At 33.1% G+C, this 13,811-nt stretch overlaps 1 protein-coding gene across 3 annotated transcripts in view; it reads right to left on the bottom strand.

Moving 5' to 3' along the window:
• The window catches only part of STXBP5 (syntaxin binding protein 5), a 147,813-nt gene that overhangs the window by 111,048 nt on the left and 22,954 nt on the right, over nucleotides 1-13,811 (bottom strand). For all 3 annotated transcript variants that reach the window (XM_054570082.1, XM_054570083.1, XM_054570084.1), the window contains exons 3-4: nucleotides 11,809-11,890; nucleotides 10,564-10,664 (exon numbers count right to left, since the gene is read on the bottom strand). In XM_054570082.1, coding sequence (XP_054426057.1) covers nucleotides 10,564-10,664; nucleotides 11,809-11,890 — 183 coding nt within the window. The remainder of the gene's footprint in view (nucleotides 1-10,563; nucleotides 10,665-11,808; nucleotides 11,891-13,811) is intronic.

The following is a 13,811-nucleotide window of genomic DNA, read 5'->3' as shown; positions in this document are numbered from 1 at the left end:
TTCCCATATTTTTCTTCTCTTCAAGATTCAGTTCAAACACCACCTTCACTCAAATTGATATCCGAACATTTGTGTATGCCTATAAGGCTTGCCTTTTAAAAGAGTAAGGATCTATTCTCCTCACTAACCTCTAAGTCTCTGGAAGGGCAGAGATCTTCTGTATCAGGCTTAGACAATGCTATTGAAATATAAATGAACTATCTCCTCCTATGTCCTGATGATATGAGAGGCCTTCATTGACAAATCATAATAATTTACATGCATGTATTATACTTCATTATCATTCCAACAATTTCAAAGATTTTCTATATCAGCTCATTTGTTTTCAAGGCAAAGACAGAAACTACCTTATTTTTTTTAGCACTACTTATTTTTAGAAAAGAAAGGTAGTATGTTATGAAACCATGTAATGCTTATCTTTTCAGATTCTAATTGTGTCTCTCAAAATAGACTAAAATTCAATGGAGTAGCATTTCAAATAATACACTAATAATCACTGCGAGGCTGACAATACTAACAGTAGGTATTAGACAAGATATAGTATACGGAACACTTGCATTTGCTATTCCTATTTAACATACAACTCCATTACCAAGTATTTTCAGGACTTAACATTTATCAAATAAAGGTACATGCAACTCAGGGTCTCAACTGTTTACTTCCTAGAGGTAATGTTCCTTTAGACGATTACTTCAGGTTCACTGTCTATATTTTCTGTTGAATGTTTTATAAGATAACATAATCATCTTTATAAAGGTTTTATATTAACAGAGCACAGAAATGTCTGCTAAATTAAAAAAAACAAAAAACAAACAAAAGGCCCTAGCTGGTGTGGCTCAGTGGAGTGAGTGCTGGCCTGCAAATCAAAGGGTCATCAGTTCGATTCCCAGAGTAGGGCACATGCCTGGGTTGCAGGCCAGTTCCTAAGTGATGGTTAAAAAAGATGCAGCCACACATTGATATTTCTCTCCCTCTCATTCTCCCTTCCTTCCCTTCTCTAAAAATAAAATAAATAAAATCTTTAAAAAAGAAAAAAGAAATAAAGAAATATATCTTGTTTAAAAGAAAAAAAAAACATTTTGTAGTACCTTATTGCTTCAGAAGGCAGTAAGTTCACAGTACCATTCTGAAAACTTCAGGGCCATTTAAGTTTCAGAATTCAGAATTTTCTAGATTTTAGAAAGGTACGTAATCCCTGTTTTATATATTACTGAGTATGGGGGGTAGCATCTCATACACACTGAATATTTTTGAAGTATAATATTAAACAGTTTATTTTTTAATTGAGGTATAATTGCCATATAACATTTTATTAGTTTTAAACATACAACATACTGATTTTATGTATGTGTGTATTGTGAAATGATCACCACAGTTAAGTCTAGCTAACATCTATCACTACACATATGGTTAGAAATTTTCTTGGAATGAGTACTTTGAAGATCTATTCTCTTAGTAACTTTCCCATATACAATACAATATCAATTATAGTTACTGGCAGTTTCTCAAAAAATTAAACATACACATACCATATGATCAGCCCACTCCATCCTTATGTATTTACCCAAAGAAAGGTTAGCGAACGCCTATAACAAGATTTATATACAAGTGTTCATGGCAGCTTTGTGACAGCCAAAAACTGGAAACAATCCTAATGTCCATGTCCATCAACAAGTAAATTGTGTCATATATTTCGAATACTATTCAAAAGTTAAAAATTATTGATAAATATAACAACATTGACACATCTCAAAATCCTTATAATGAATAAAAGAAGCCAGAAAAAAAGGGCATATTGTATGGCCCATTTATCTACAATTTATATGCAAGAGAAATTGCAAACTAAACCACTGTACAAGAAAACAGAGCAATGGTTTCCTGGAGAATACAGAGATAGAAACTAGTTAACAGTGAGAAGGGATTACCACAAGAAAACATTTTGAGGTGATGGGAAGGCTCCTTATTTTGATTATGATGACAGTTTCATGCATGCATATCTATGTTAACACTTACCAAACTGCACATTTCAAATATATGTAGTTTATTATTTGTTAATTACACATCCACAGGGCTGTTTTAAAATTTTGTGCTTTCACATAAAAATGTGAAGTATATATTTGTAAGTATTTATGTGAAAGTTTATCTTTCAGATCATTGTGAATGAACTTCTTGAGAATAAGGATTTTCTCAGCATTTTACAAATCTCCCATAGCTTTATCCATGCCTGATATTAGAACTAAATAATATAAAAGTGAATTGATTTTTCAGGTGTCAAGGAAATTAGTTAATTTGCAATATAGATTATCTTCAAAGTCACACTGCCTTATTTCCTTTCACTTTTTAGAGAAAGGCTTTCTAATACTTACATTTGTTTACCAGACAAAACAAAATGTACCACATTATCTATTTTATTTGAAGCATCCAAATGCATACCAGAATATGTATCTCTATTTCTATATTTTATTCATCTATATTATATTTAGATGTAATTAAACATAATCATAACCTTATGAGGTATATACTATCTTCATCTGGTGTGCTCAGTACATTGTCCAATTTCTCAAAACTAGTATGAGATAATGTGCTAGAATTCAAATATAAAAAATTTGTGTTTTCATAGATTTGTGGGTTGAGGAATTATGAAACCAGATTGTCATTATGATTAATATATAGTAATAAGCTCTGGAGTCAGACTACCTGAACTTAATTTCCAGCTGTGCCACTCACTAGCATATATATGACCTTAGTCAACCTCTCTGAGGTTCAGTTTCTAAGCACTAATGCATGCCTGACAGTGTTCACCTGAGGATCGAATAAGACAAAGCCAGATAGATGCTTAAAAAGAGGCCTATATAGGTAGATGTTCAATAGATATTAGCTAATTATTAAAACTAAATGATATTCTACCAATTAAAAGTTACAGGCAAATTTAAACTACATAAAATAAATAAAATTCCCCTTAGACAATTAAAATTTCCATAAAGCTCTAGAATTTATCATAGGATCGGCATAAACCAGAATTGCAATCAATGTTTATCAAATGAATTAATGCAGAAGAACATAAGAAGGAAGCAAATACTATTTAGTATTTTTCTCAAATTAACTGTACATTACTGTCTTGTAATTAGATGAAATTTTAAGTTTGCATTAATGAACACGGAAGTGTACTAAAATAACAGCAGTCAGATGAAAGCAACTTAAAATCTGTTCAAATAATTTCCTTTCTATTTATAGTCCTACCTATCTTCTCTGATAAACTGTCTTAGCTACTTGAGAAAAATCTTCATATCTGTAACTCAGAAGCAAAATGTATCATGTTTCAAAAAATAAGCTTCATAGACCTTCAGAGGTCATATTACATTTGTATTGATTTACTGTATTCTTTACTAATTATAACTCAATTTATATGAAACATTCAAAAACTTTTGGAAATGTATCCAAAGAAATCAAAATATTCACCTTTCTTGCAAAATGAGGCCTTGATATAACATCAAGGACTATCAAAAACAAGTAAGTATCAATCCTTGACCAAGACAGAAGAGTAGGTAAGAATGCCTCACCTCCACTCACAACTATAGCAAAAACTACAACTAGACGACAAAACAAGTTATCACTCACAACTGTGAAAATCAAGCCATGTGGAAGTCTGAGGACCCAAGACTGAAAGAAGCCACATTCATCCAGACAGACAGGAGGGGCCTGGAGATGTGGAGTGACCTGGAGAGGTGCAGAGAGGGGAAAAGCGGTCCCACAACCATGTGTGGTAGATAAAAAACAGGAGGGATGCCCCGGGAGCGTGGGGTCACAGCCCTAGTCCAGACCACTCAGCCCAGGGTTCCAGGGCCAGAAAGGTAAGGCCCCATAATGTCTACTTGTAAAAACCAGTGGGGCGGGAGGTAGGAGAAGAAACAACTATGAGAGTCTCAAGAGGCTCCTCCTACAGGGCCCACAGCTGACATCTTTAAAGGTACCAACATCCGAATCATAAGGGTGGCCAAAAGGAGAAGACAAAGAGCAAGAAACTGAAAACTTATTTGAAGCTAGAAGGGACTGGCTGGAAGTATTCAGAGACGAAAATCAAAGACCTACAATCTAGATTACTCTATCCAGGGAAGTTATCATTTAGAAATGAAGAGCAGATAAAGTGCTTCCCAGACAAGGTAAAACTAAAGGAGTTCATCATCACCGAGCCATCATATTATGAAATGCTAGAGGGAATTGTATAAGAAAAAGATAAAAATGATGAACATTAAAATGCCAATAAATTCACAACTATCAATAATCTAATCCAAATAACAAACAAAGAAAACAAGCAAAACAGGAACAGAATCACAGATATGGAGGTCATTTGGAAGGTTATCAGTTGGGAGGGGGCGGGGGAGAATGAGAGGAAAAGTGCAGGGATCAAGAAGCACAAACTGTTAAGCACAAAATAGTGGGATGTTAACAACAGTGTAGGTAATGGATTAGCCAAAGAACTTATATGAATGGCCCAGGGACATGAATGTGGGAAGGGCCATGGGGGAGGAAGGATGATGAAGGGATTGGGGGTACCAGGTGGAGGAGAGCAAAGGGGGAAAACTGGGACAACTGTAATAGCATAATCAATAAAATGTATTAAAAAAACAACTAAGTTATCAACTGAGTATCAGTGAAACAGTGAATATCAAATAGAAAAACAATATATACTAATGACAGAAATAATGAATAACATCTGAAAAAAACTGTTCCTTATTGTATGGGAGAGTCTTAAAGTTCCCTTTTTAATGATCTTACTTTGAATAATGAAGAAGCTAAAGTGATTTTATGTAACATATGATATGAAAAAAAAAAAAGTAACCTGAGAGTCATCAGCAACTGTTTTACAACATATTTTTATTTTTGTATCAGATTTTCCTTTTTGCACTTTATTGGATAGGTGTATTCTAAGGATCTTCCAGTCTATGGCTTATGTCTTTTTTTATTAAAGAACCTTCCCTCCATCCTTCCTTCTCTCCCTATATATGTGTGTGTTTCTATATATACACATATACACAGATATACACGCATATATACACATAATTGTCACCCTATTTGTACATTATGCAAGTCTGGTATATTAAATGATTTTTTATTAGTTTTTTTATTATGTTTTGTCTTTCCTCCACAATTTACTGTTTCCATAAGTCATAAAAAAAGCCTGGAACAACATACCCTTTCATATTTTTTATTCATGTTCATAAAACACACATATAATACATAAGGAATTTTTGGTGGGGGGAAAGTCATTGTTTTCTTTTTTAGGGATACTGTAAAAATTATTCTGAATCCTGTGTTATTATCCATTAGCACCGGTTTGATGAAATTTGTCTTTTAACTTTATGGTAAGTGTGTGATAGAAAATTTTTAATCCTTCCCTATACAGCTTGTGCTTTTTTATGTATGCTATGTAGGCATACATTGCCCACATTACAGATACTCCTTATATCACTTTCTTCCAAGTTTAATTTTTCTATGGTCACTTCACATTTAAGTGTTTAATTGGTTTGCAATTTATTTTAGTTATGAGGTAGGGACCACTTTTTTCCATAGTCATAAGAGTTGTCACAACATTTTTTATTTACTGCATCATTTTTTTTTTGTAATGTCACCTCTGTCATACAAGTGTCTGTCTCTCTCTGAATATATACAACTCTGGAGTCTCTTTACTATGTTTTTAGCCATGTCTTCTCCTTGTAATTATTTTGCCATTTTAATTTCTACAGTTTTACATAATTTTTAATAACTAATTATGTAAGTCCCACAATCTCATATTTCTTTTCAAAACTGTCCAGACCCTTCTTTTCTCCTCAAAAATTTCAGGATCAGCTTATTAAGTCCCATGAAAAATCCTGTTAAAATTTTGATTGGAATAGTACTGAATTTATTTTGTTGAGAAGTGATGTATTTTATAAGTTGAGTATTCCTTCCTATGAAGTTCTCCAAATGTTAATCTTTTAGTCCTTTAATAAAGTTTTGATATTTTCTCCATATAAATCTTATATGTTTTTGCTAGTGTTATTTCTAGAAACTTTTATGACATGCTGTTTTCCCTTTTTCCTTTCATTTGCTTTCAAACTGTATTCTGTGTTCTGCCATGTATAATGTGCAGTCTTTGACCAAATTTGAAGGAAAATAAGGATGTGCATCATACATGGGTATAATAATCCCGTGTATAATGCACACAAAAACGTGGCTGTGCATTATTATCCATGGCAGTGCATTATACATTGCAAAATAGGGTAATTATGCTTTAGTATATACTTTTAAAATAGTTGAACAGTTGCATTTTCTTGAGTTTTTAATGAAATCTGAAAGTCTCCATGATTTCACTATTGATATAGTTGAAATTAGTTTGTCCATCCTATTTAGCCATCTTTTTCAATGACTTTCTCTCTTTTCCTTACTTCTATTTAATAATTTCCTTCATTTCCTTTTTTCTTCCCCCAATGATTTTAATGTTATATTCAATATGTATTCTATCCTTCCAGTATTTACAATATATCCTTCCAGTATTTAACATAAACTATTCAAGCATTTTATTAATCTTTGTTATCTCATCACCCAGCATAATCCCTGGTACACAGAAGGTACCCAATGTTTGGTGAACTGAACTTAATTAGCCTTCTGAAGTTTTTTTTCCCTATTTCCAAATGTGAAACACTATTCCCATCCTATATTCTTCCTAAGCCAACCAGTAATTTTACAGTCCTTTCAGCAATCTAAAATATAATTTTTCTGAGCCAGTGTTGCATTATCCAGCTAGAGGAATAATATACTGTGGTGGGCAACAGTACATTTACAGTTGTAAGTACATGGAACACAGAGTTTATTCTTGTATTATTATTATTGTATTATTTATTTGTATTACACTCAAAACCTAATTGTGGCCTCTCATATATGCCGTAAGCATAAGTTTTTCATTCATTATTTTGTCTCTGATATTTTTCACAAGACTTCGCTCATGCTGATGAGCAAAGCTAAATTGCTCTTATATCCACCTTTGATTATATAGCCCCTATTTCTATATAACCTTTTTATTCCTGAGTACATTTTAAAGCTCTTGTGCAACGAGACCCCTCTCTCTGAATATTTCTCCCAAGCTCCTTGTCAAAATTTCTTAGTTGTTATGTTTCATTTTATTCTAAGAAGTTATCCAACACTTCTTAACCATCCTTCCTGTTACCGTCTCAAGGTCATCAAATCACAACTGTCCTTCGTCAAACACAGACTTTTTTTCTTTTTAAATTTGTCTCAGTACATGGTTCTCTATACTCAGAATCCCAAGGTGACTCATCATTTCCATATCACCAGCCAATTCTCTTTGTAGGTTAGAATTAGGTCCAGAGAAGTAGATCCCTCTGTCTGCTTTCCTCCCAGGCCTGGATACCATTCCACTCCTCTGTTCCAGTCTTGAATATCATCCCACCAAATTGCTTTCATAGTCTAATGCCTGTACACTTTTCATTAAGCCGCCTTCAAAGAAAAATATTTTGCTGATATGATACAATTACCACAAAAACTTTAATTCCAGGTCTCTGATTTGTTCCAATATTATGATTAAAATTTTTCTTGCACAGAAATATGTGCAGTGAATTAATTCAAAATCTTGGGAAGACCTGTGTACATTTTTTAAGGGCTGGTATCTAGCCAAATACTCTTACAGCTATTCCTTATTCATGTGCACTGAGCAAATTACAAGCCTCATACATATGCAAAGAACAATATTTAGGTAGTATTATGATGACAGGATAATAGGATAAATTAAGTTTCTTTTACTATATTTATTTATTTATGCTACTAAGGAAATCTGATGCCAGGGCAGAAGTCAGTCCCTGAAGTACTTGTAGGCACCAACTCTCCCACTGCTGTGTTGATATCTGAATGAGTTACTCCATTTGTCAGTTTTGTTTTTTGTTCCTCAAGAGGACTTTGGACATTCTAACGCTCCACTGATAATTGTTAGGGTGTAATTTTGATTATTAATATAGTCCATGTGATATTATATATTCCTAATCATTCATGTAAGATGCATGCATGCTTATTTTATTCTCTAAACGTATAGATATATCTATTATCAAGTAAAAGAGTTATGAATCAGAGTATTAGAAATAAACTGTAAATCAGTGTTAGAATAAAACAAAAATATCTTTAAAATAAGCATATTACTTTTAATATAAAAACTGTTTTCAGGTGCCTAACATACTCATGCTGAAAAAATTCTATTCTCTGAAATTTCACAAAGAAACTTTTCTTGACCCCTGTGAATAAATCATTTATGTTAAAGTGTTTTATAAACAATAAGGAATTCTAGAATTAAGAGATATAACTATTAGACAATAATAGTGGAATCTAAATTAAAAAGCTGACATATGTATCTCAGTCTACAGTCTTAAAATGCTTCATATATGCAGAAATTTAACATGGTTGAAAATGATGGTCATGCTAACTCAGGGTAATGAAAAAAGACTAGTAGTAGCCAGTTATAGTTGCTTATAAACCCATGACTTCCTCCCAATTAAAGAGAAAAAAACAAAGTAGAAGCTAAATGAAACATTATATGGCAATTACCTGACAGAATCTGCCTGTCAAACTCTCCATTTCAACATAACCAAACCATATCTTCTGTATGTGTATAAACCCAAAGGTGCATAATAATGAGGTTCACCAATATTAAGCAAGAGGAAGGAAGGAGACATATATTAGTTTCCTAGAGATGCCATAATAAATTACCACAAATTAGGTCGCTTAAAACAATAGAAATTTATCCTCCTAGAGCTCTAGAGGCTAGCCCTCAGAAATCAAGGTGTCAGCAGGGTCAAGTTTACTCTGAAGTCTCCAGAGAATGCGTTCCATACCTCCCTCTCCTAGCTGCTGGCACTGCCAGCTATCCCTGGCATTCCTTGGTTTGTAGATGTATCACTTCAGACTTCAATCCCTGGCCCTGTTGTTGCATGGTGATCTTCCTGTATGTCTGTCTGTCTCCTCCTCTTCTTATAAGAACACCACTCATGTTAGTTGACAGGCTGACAACTACTCTGCTAGATCTACTTTCATTTGCAGCAGGTGGCATGAGACTGACAAGAGGATGTACACTGGCACTAACTATCTCCTCCTGCTCTATCACCTTTGAGGCTGATGTAGGCTCCCCCTGAGATCCAACTGGCAAGTAGACTGAGGAACTCTGCCCAGCAAGTTGAGAGGCTGGCCCTATTCCCAACAGGTAGAAAAGAACTGAACCTTGACTTTTTGCTTGCTCTTCCTCTTCTAACCTCACCCCTCCCTCCTTCCATTAACTCTTCCTTCACCTCTGTTCCTCTCCTAGAAGTAATACAACAATTCAACTAAAGCCATTAGGTCACTTACCTTCTCAGGCAAGATGAAGCCCAAGAACAAACTGCTGCTGATCCCCTGCCAGCTCTGGTTCCTTCCCCCATACAATAAAGACATGGCTTGCTGTTGTATGCAACCTAGAGAGGTCTGAACGCAGCAGCCTATATTCCCAGCAGCCTAGCTTCCATACTTTGGAGGGCCACTGTGGGCAGAAGCACAGACCCCTAGACTGACCTGCTCATATAACCTGAACAGACTGACACTTCAGCAGAAACATGGTCTAATGCTTATCTTCCCACAAACATGGCCCAAAGACACTCACTCCATTGCATTTAGATACTAGCTAGACCCAGATTTCTTTTACCCATACAGATATAATATATGCTCATATACAGACATATGTACATATATATTTTTATGTATATAAGTAAAAAAGTATGTCTCACAAGCAATGGGGGACAGGAAGATGACTATATTCCTACTCACATTTCATTAAAAAATAAGTTCCATATAAATCAAAGATTATTCATAAAAAGTGCAACTTTAAGAGTACTATAAGAAAATATCGAAGAATGTTTAATTAAATTGGGGAGTAAAATGCCTTTTCAATCAAAGCACAAACACACAACATATGAGAGATTTTGGTGATCAAGCTGTTCCACTCTACAAGTATCTTACAGATATATTCATCAATGTGGACAGACAAATACGTAACATAGTATTACAACACAGCAAAACGAATGGCAGACAGAAAATGATATAAATGCCCATTAATAACAAAGACTGAACAAATTATGGCACTTTCATACAATGGAGTATCATGCATTTATGAAAATGACTAAGGAAGGTTTAAAGGTACCAATATGAAACAACCTATCAGGTAAAGTTACAGAAAAAAATATATAATGCCTTCCCTTTTATGTGGAAAAAAAAAAAGAGCTATTCAGAGATTTTTGCTTATATACACAGACTGCAAGTATTTACAAAAGGACACAAAAGAAATTTATGTGGTTGCCTCTGGAGAGGAAGATGGATCTGAAAAGGAAAACTTACTTTTCACTGGACATCCTTAGAAGTTCTAAGGATGAATTATTTTTAGGATAAAGTCCATCACAGAAAAATAATATCAAAGCATAAAATTCAGAGAAAATATTTGAAAAGAGAATAACAAATATTTATCCTCTCTATATAAGAAAACCAAGTGATTCTCACCTTTCTCTACAAAATTTAAGTGAATGAAGTATGGCAGGTCTCTTTTGACGTAAATTCCATAAATGTAAGGTGTCATCAGCCAAGGCACTCACAAGAGCTCCCTTAAAAATAAAGTATAATATATTTTATATAGAACACAATTTACAAATATCATACTGTTGTACTACTGTTATATAAAATGTTACTATGGGAGAAGCTGGGGGAAAAAATTCATAGGACCTTTCTATTTTGAAACTTAACTGCCAGTCGTAATTATTTCAAAATGAGAAAATTTTTAAAAAGAAAAAATAATCTGAGTCCTCATATATTCGTTTGACAACCTTTTTTTTTAACACTTTACAATGCAGCTCTATGGAGAATACTAAAGTTAAAAAAAAAAAAAAAAGCTTCCTCTTACCCTGGAAAACCTACACAACTGTATTTTATTTGGATCCTAATTTTGCTGAATATTTTTCTTTTATCCTCTTTAGCTCTTTACACCCATAATGCTTTTAATCCTTTGAGATAAATAAAACATTTATCAAAAGCCAGAGATACTATTTTTTTCTCTCACATACATTTAAGAATTTAAGGGAAAAATAATGTCCACGATTATCCTCACATTTAAGAATAGCAAAGCCTTTTATGGAGTAATTTCTCCTTCATCCTTTTATTACCAGCTTTTCCTGCCTGTCACTGCTTACTTACATCTATTCTCAGAACTGACCATACTTTTTTAAAACCTGCCAATACACTGTTTACTCTGCTGATAAAATGGGTTTTCTCTAGCTCCTTCCAAACTTTATAGTTTACCAAAAAAAAAGGGGGGGAGCATCATCAATTACTTGAACCAACATGTGACACAACAAGAACTTTGGACAATAATCCGTTTCTAATGGATTTTGGTTTCCTGGCTCTTTTTCACAATTCATTTGAAAAGTACATTTTGTTATTTATAATGAGCTCCACATTTAATATGGATTTTTACATGTTTTATAACTTTCAATATCACTGAAATAATTTAAATGCGGCACCCTGTACCAAAAAGATTTAGCTTAAACCATTCTATTTGCAACACTGTTTTGATAAACATCGTTTATATAATTGTCCAAAACGATGCCTTAAAGTGAATTACTATTATTTCCGACTTGTAAGAAAACAGTTTTTTGTTTACATATTTCAGTATGAATGAATGCAAGAAATCTGAAAGACAAGACGCAGCCCTATTTCATACACAAGAAGGAGAGATTAAAGCAATTCACTAACCTCATTAATCAGGAACTGGAGCTGAATTACTGCGGCTCCACTGTCATGTTGGCAATAACATTCTACTCCTGGGCGACCAAAGCTGTCATTAATTCCATTAAGGAGTCTGTGGTATGTGTGGGCTTTTTATAGAATTTTGGTAAATTATATAATAGACTCATAAATATTCTAATGATCTGAAAGTCAATACATGCTACTTACTGAGGTCTAGATTTAGAGTTAGGTTTATTACACAGCAACCTAATCAGGTAGTTTCTGCTGAAAATCAGAATGCTCAATGATTACAGATCTAAAAGAAATAAGACAGTATTAGGGAAAAAAAGAAGGATTTAAAACAGCAATATACAGAAACAAAATAATATATATTTAAAATACGTTACTCTGACCCAAGTTTTTTCTTTCACTTAAAATAAAAAGATGAGAAACCTGAAAAAGCCGACAAATGTTATTTTGGAATATTGCTCTTAAATAATCCTTTTACAGGCATTTTTCATTCCTGTAGTGTCATTCTGAAGTAGTTTACACTAAAAATATAATTGAAGAGCCACATAATTATGTGGCATGATGTTATATCACCAATGAATGTATCAATTTTTACAATAGGCTTGAATATAGATTAAAATGCAAATTTCTGTGAATTTGCATATAACAGCAAACACAAAGCATTTTCTTGTAAGGCATTATATAAACGCATTACATACTTTAATTCCTAAAACCCATGAAGAATATATAATTTCACCTCATATAAACAGATAAAAAACTGAAGCACAGAGAAATTAAGTAACTTACCCTAAGTCACACACCTAGAAAGTAGCAGAGGTGGAATATGAATAACATTCTAGCTCCAAATCTACACCCTTAATTAAAAAGGTATGCAGAGTAAAAAACAAAAAAAACCCCAAAACTTGTAGAACTTATGTGCCAGCCATTGTTATATGCTTTTAACCTTCATAAATTTGAAATAAGATGTCAGACATTTTAATATGCTGCCTTAATAATCTATTTTTCACTGCTCAATAAATATTAATACAAAATAAAAAGCTAAATATAAAAATAAAATTTCATGGGATTTAATAAAATAACTCTATACAAATTCACACTCGGGTATACAAACTATTTCTACATTCCATTAACAAATGTCCTAGGGTTCTTCTTATCTAAAAATAACTGCAAAAAAGATTAAATTCCTATTTTCTATCCATTTTTTTCCTTTTGACTTCTAGAAATATTTCTAGGTGATATTTATATTCAATGGGTTTTTTAAATTTTATTATTAACAATTAACTTTTCTATTTTAGCCAACAGTACTCCACTATTCAAACACCTTGAATTGATTATTTTTATCATCAATAGTAGTATATTTGCTACACAAATTGCCCAAATGTAACTACAGGAAACTAGATTTCAAATTGCTACTATTGGCACGTGGTGGTGCCAAATCACACACTAGTGGGATAAGGAAAGAAATGTCTTCATCTCTGTTTATCCATTTTTCTCAGATGACAGCAAAGACTTTGCCCTTTTAGTCAGCAGAGTCTTAATTCAAATCTTCACAGATAAATTATTCTTCCTGGTACCAATCAGCACATTCTATAATTCCCATTTGATATGAATAGTGTGAAACTTCTCTTATATGACCAGATCAGAATTGATAACTAAGGTCATAAAAAATGTCAGCTATTCTGTAGAATCATAAAAATTCTACTTGCATGTTACTTTCACATAAAATACAATTTTGCTAATTTTGTGCTATCAGCCAAAGACATTTTAAGTATGGTTCTATAAACTAGAGTTCAGGATCGTTTTCTTAAGTAAAAAAGTACCCAGGTATAAGATTTGTATTTAATTTTTCAAATGGAATTTTAAAGATACTGACAATGCAATCTAAGTACAGCATTCATATAGTTTTACTATTTCTTTCACAATCTTCTACTGCTGTTTTATCCACATAACATTAGAAAGGAAATTTTAGGTGATTGACGTTTTTCCAAAGTATTCGCTGT

The sequence above is a fragment of the Pteronotus mesoamericanus genome, unplaced genomic scaffold (genome assembly GCF_021234165.1).
Source record: "Pteronotus mesoamericanus isolate MK-2021 breed Mesoamerican mustached bat unplaced genomic scaffold, CSHL_Meso_final contig_20, whole genome shotgun sequence".
NCBI classification, from domain to species: Eukaryota; Metazoa; Chordata; class Mammalia; order Chiroptera; family Mormoopidae; genus Pteronotus; species Pteronotus mesoamericanus.
Note: the sequence above shows the minus strand (reverse complement) of the source record. Positions and strands in the feature narration are given on the sequence as shown.